Source organism: Myotis yumanensis, unplaced genomic scaffold (genome assembly GCF_028538775.1).
Source record: "Myotis yumanensis isolate MYYU_CA2020_CCGP unplaced genomic scaffold, mMyoYum1.0.hap1 SCAF_17, whole genome shotgun sequence".
NCBI lineage: Eukaryota > Metazoa > Chordata > Mammalia > Chiroptera > Vespertilionidae > Myotis > Myotis yumanensis.
This window is the reverse complement of record NW_027223768.1, coordinates 29,606,254-29,609,841: the sequence shown is the minus strand read 5'-3', so window position 1 is coordinate 29,609,841 and position 3,588 is coordinate 29,606,254. Positions and strand designations below refer to the sequence as shown.

Below are 3,588 nucleotides of genomic sequence, written 5' to 3'. Positions count from 1 at the left end.
CCTTCTCTGAGCCCCGGTGTCCTCACTCAGAGTCAGGAGAGGGGACCCGGTGACCTCTCTGGCCGCTTCCGGCTCTGCTCGCCCACGAGGCTGGGGCCCACCTGCAGTGGCGGACCCACCAGTCACCAGCAGGGAATGGACACCACCCAACAGGCCCCGCGTCGTTACCCAGGGAGATGGGGTGAAGGGACAACCCTGGAGTCAGGGTGAGGACTCAGGTCTTGGCAAAAAGTCAGGGCAATTCTTCCTCTTCCGGCCAGAAGCAGAAGGTGGGGCCCTGGTCTGTCTGCCGAGACCCAGGGGACGGAGGGGGCCCAGCGGCAGCTCCAAGCCCTGACCCTGGGAGGGCTGGGTGGGCAAGGGGCTTGCTCCATCTCACAGGGGTGCCTTGGGATGGGGCTGCCCATGGCTGCATGGCAGGAGGTTCCAGGACCTGGGATGTCACAGGCCTTTCATGCCCCCCCCCCCCCCGACAGGTAGCTTTGCCCCTGGGCAGGAGCAGGGGGTCAGTCCTCCTGGGGTGCCCTGAACTCGGGCATGCTCCAGGTCCGGGGCGGGAGCCGTGCATCCCGCTCCACGTCCTCCGAGATGGTGGGGATGTCGCTGGCGAAGGGAGCAATGCGCGCGCGGGTCTTGAAGGTGGCCAGGGCCAGGCCGCCACGGGGCCGCAGGCTCCACTGCCGGGTCAGCCTGCGGGCCTCCTCCTCCTGCTTCGTCCTCTCCAGCACCTCCTGCAGCACCGAGAGAAAGAGCCGAGACACCTCCCGCACCTCGGGCTCCTGCTCCGCCAGCAGCTGCCGGAACCTGCAGGGAGGGGCGGTCACCTGGTGGTGGCACCTGGCCTCAGGGGCTTCCGTGTGCACCCCCTAAGGTCAAGTCCCAAGTCCCCCACTTCTCCTGAAGTAACTCAGCGTCACCCCACCTCCTTGTTGCCCCAGCCCATCCCTAGTTCGAATCCCAGCTCTGCCACTTGTGGCCTCCATGAGTCTCAGCTTCCCCGCCTGTAAAGTGGGGTCACAGCCACCTTTTTGGGGTGTAATGAGCTAACGTGGAAAACCCTGACACTGGCCCCGGTGATCCACGTCGGTGTGGTGCCGGGAGCCCACTGCTTTCACCTCCCAGGATATGAGGCTTTCTGGCTCACCCCCTCCCTCCATTCTCCACTCTCCGCCCACTGGCCGGAGTGGTCTCTCTGAAGTGTGTGTCCGGTTCGGCCACTGCCCTGAGGTTTTCCTTCCACCACTCCCATGGCTGTTGGCCCATGCACACCGGGTCCCCCGCTCTGTCCCCGTCTGTGCTCCAGCCGGGAGTCTCACATGTGCCCCCAGCCCCGGGTTCTCTGGCTCCCTGCTGGTTCCTCTGCCTAAAGGGTCTCCACTGGGTCTCAAGAATGAATGGTAGTTACACGTCGTTTACTACATGGGTTCTTCCACCGTATGAGTCAGGGCTGCTCCAAGCTCTCAGCAGGGACAGGAGGCAGCCAATGTGACAGGACCATCACCATATGTATGTCCCCAGGGTCCCCGTCATTTATGAGGTGTGCTTTGCCAGGTTAGATTCCCTCATCAGCACCAGCCCCCCAAGACTGACCCCCGCCCCTGTCCCCAGGATGCTCCTGGAAATAGATACATTCGGGGGAGGGGGCCCCCATGGTACAGAAAAGTGGAGAGAGTAAGATTCTCAGCCCAGAGGAAGAAGTGGGAGGGAGTTACAAAGACAACAAAATCCAGAGGCGTGTAGACAGAACTGGAGAAGAGTTTTTAAGGGGCATTTCAGAGAAAAAGGTATACAATAGATACACTCGTTAAAGATGGGTGAGAGAAGCCCGGCCGGTGCGGCTCAGTGGTTGAGCGTTGACCTATGAACCAGGAGGTCATGGTTCCATTCCCAGTCAGGGCACATGCCCAGGTTGCGGGCTTGATCTCCAGTGTGAGGCGTGCAGGAGGCAGCTGATCAATGATTCTCTCTCATCATTGATGTTTCTGTCTCTCTCCCTTTCCCTTCCTCTCTGAAATCAATAAGAAAAATAATATTTAAAAAAATGGGGGAGAGGAGATTCTGGGGATCTCAGGGGGTGGATTTTAAGATATTTTATTGTGGATCTGTATCTCTTTACTAGTGTTTGAGAAATGCAGATAGATAAAGAAACCGAGTTACTTTTGAAATTGGACTAATGCTTCTTTGACTTCAACAGGAATCCATCTGATGCTGGACTATGTAGGTCATGGTTTTGTTAAGGTTACACTTATATTCAGGAATATTGTTGTACCCAAGCTCTTAATGTTCCGTGCCCTAGGGCTCTGCAACCCCTTACACACACACACACACACACACACACACACACACACACCCCTTAGGCACACTAGTTTGAAATAGAATAACTGTTATTTGGGAAAATCTCTCTAAGAAGGTAGAGTGGAAGATGAACTAATGGAGAAGGACCCAGTTTGTTAAAATACAGGATAATAACTATCAGGACAGGGAGATGAGAAAGTTAAAGGCCTGGGGTTCTCTCCTAGCAAAACTCATGAGCCTGGACCCAGGAGCCACCCTGTCTCCCTCTGAACCCCTAGCACGGCCTGGTGTTCCAGGGCCTCTTCCAGATTCCTCCTCCTGCCTTGCTCCTTCTAACAGACGATGGGTCATCCAGGCCCCCTGGCCCCAGTCCTGGTAACCCCAGGCCCTGCCACAACAGCCACCCTCCCTGGAGCCTGCAGCCCAACAGCTGGGCCCCGTGCCAGGGCCAGGGTTACCTGAGGATGGCGGGCCCACAGTAGGACGGGGGGATCTTGGCGCAGACATCCTCTAGTTGCAGCCTCTCACCAGGGCTGAGGTCGTAGGTGGCCCGGGGCGGGCTGGCCAGCCAGCTGTAGTCCACTCCGGTGCAGATCTTCCTGCCCGCACTGCTGCGCTCCCGCTGCTGCCTCTCGGCCTCGCGCATCTGCCCCGCCAGCTCCATCATGAGTGTCTCCAGCACCATCTCAGCCGGGCTCCGGGACGACAGCCGGGGCAGGGCCTCGTTCCACCGGAGCCACGGGATGAGGGACATGGCCCCCTGGCCCTGCTGAGGCAGGGCAGAGTGCCTGTGTCTTCCTTGGGCCCCTCTGCCGGTTAGGGTGGGAAGAGCAAGGAGGAGGGAGGAGAGCTGGGATCTCAGTAAGAAGATCTGCTCAGTCCTCACAGCTGGGTGGCCTGGAGTAAGTCGCTTAACCCGTCTGAGCAATCATTTCTAATTCTGTAAGACAAGATGGGGCTGTTGTGAGAACCGGTTGTGAATAAACGTGGCATGTTCTAAGTACCCCATAAAAGTGAGATACATCCATGGTTATAGTAATCCCTAAAACATCCAGATGACTGAGCCCAGAGAGACTGCCTCCTGAATCCCTGCTGACGCCAAACAAAGAAGGAAACCTACTGTGGATGGCTGAGCACAATCTTATCCCTATTATTGAAGGGCAAAAATTCACACACACAATACAGATGCTTACATACTATGTCAACCCAACAGGAAAATACTCGAAATTTCTAAATGTCCCAGCCTGTGGCTGAAGGACGCTTAGAATAGTATGGGCTTGACATCATCCTGCA

The 3,588-nt window shown here is 57.1% G+C and overlaps 1 protein-coding gene across 1 annotated transcript; it reads right to left on the bottom strand.

Moving 5' to 3' along the window:
- Window positions 1-506: 506 nt before the first annotated feature.
- RD3 (RD3 regulator of GUCY2D) lies at window positions 507-3,049 on the bottom strand. Its single transcript, XM_070397290.1, has 2 exons — window positions 2,754-3,049; window positions 507-804 (listed from the first exon to the last, which is right to left on the bottom strand). Exons 1-2 carry the CDS (start codon window positions 3,047-3,049, stop codon window positions 507-509), a joined length of 594 nt encoding a protein of 197 aa, XP_070253391.1.
- Window positions 3,050-3,588: the final 539 nt, after the last annotated feature.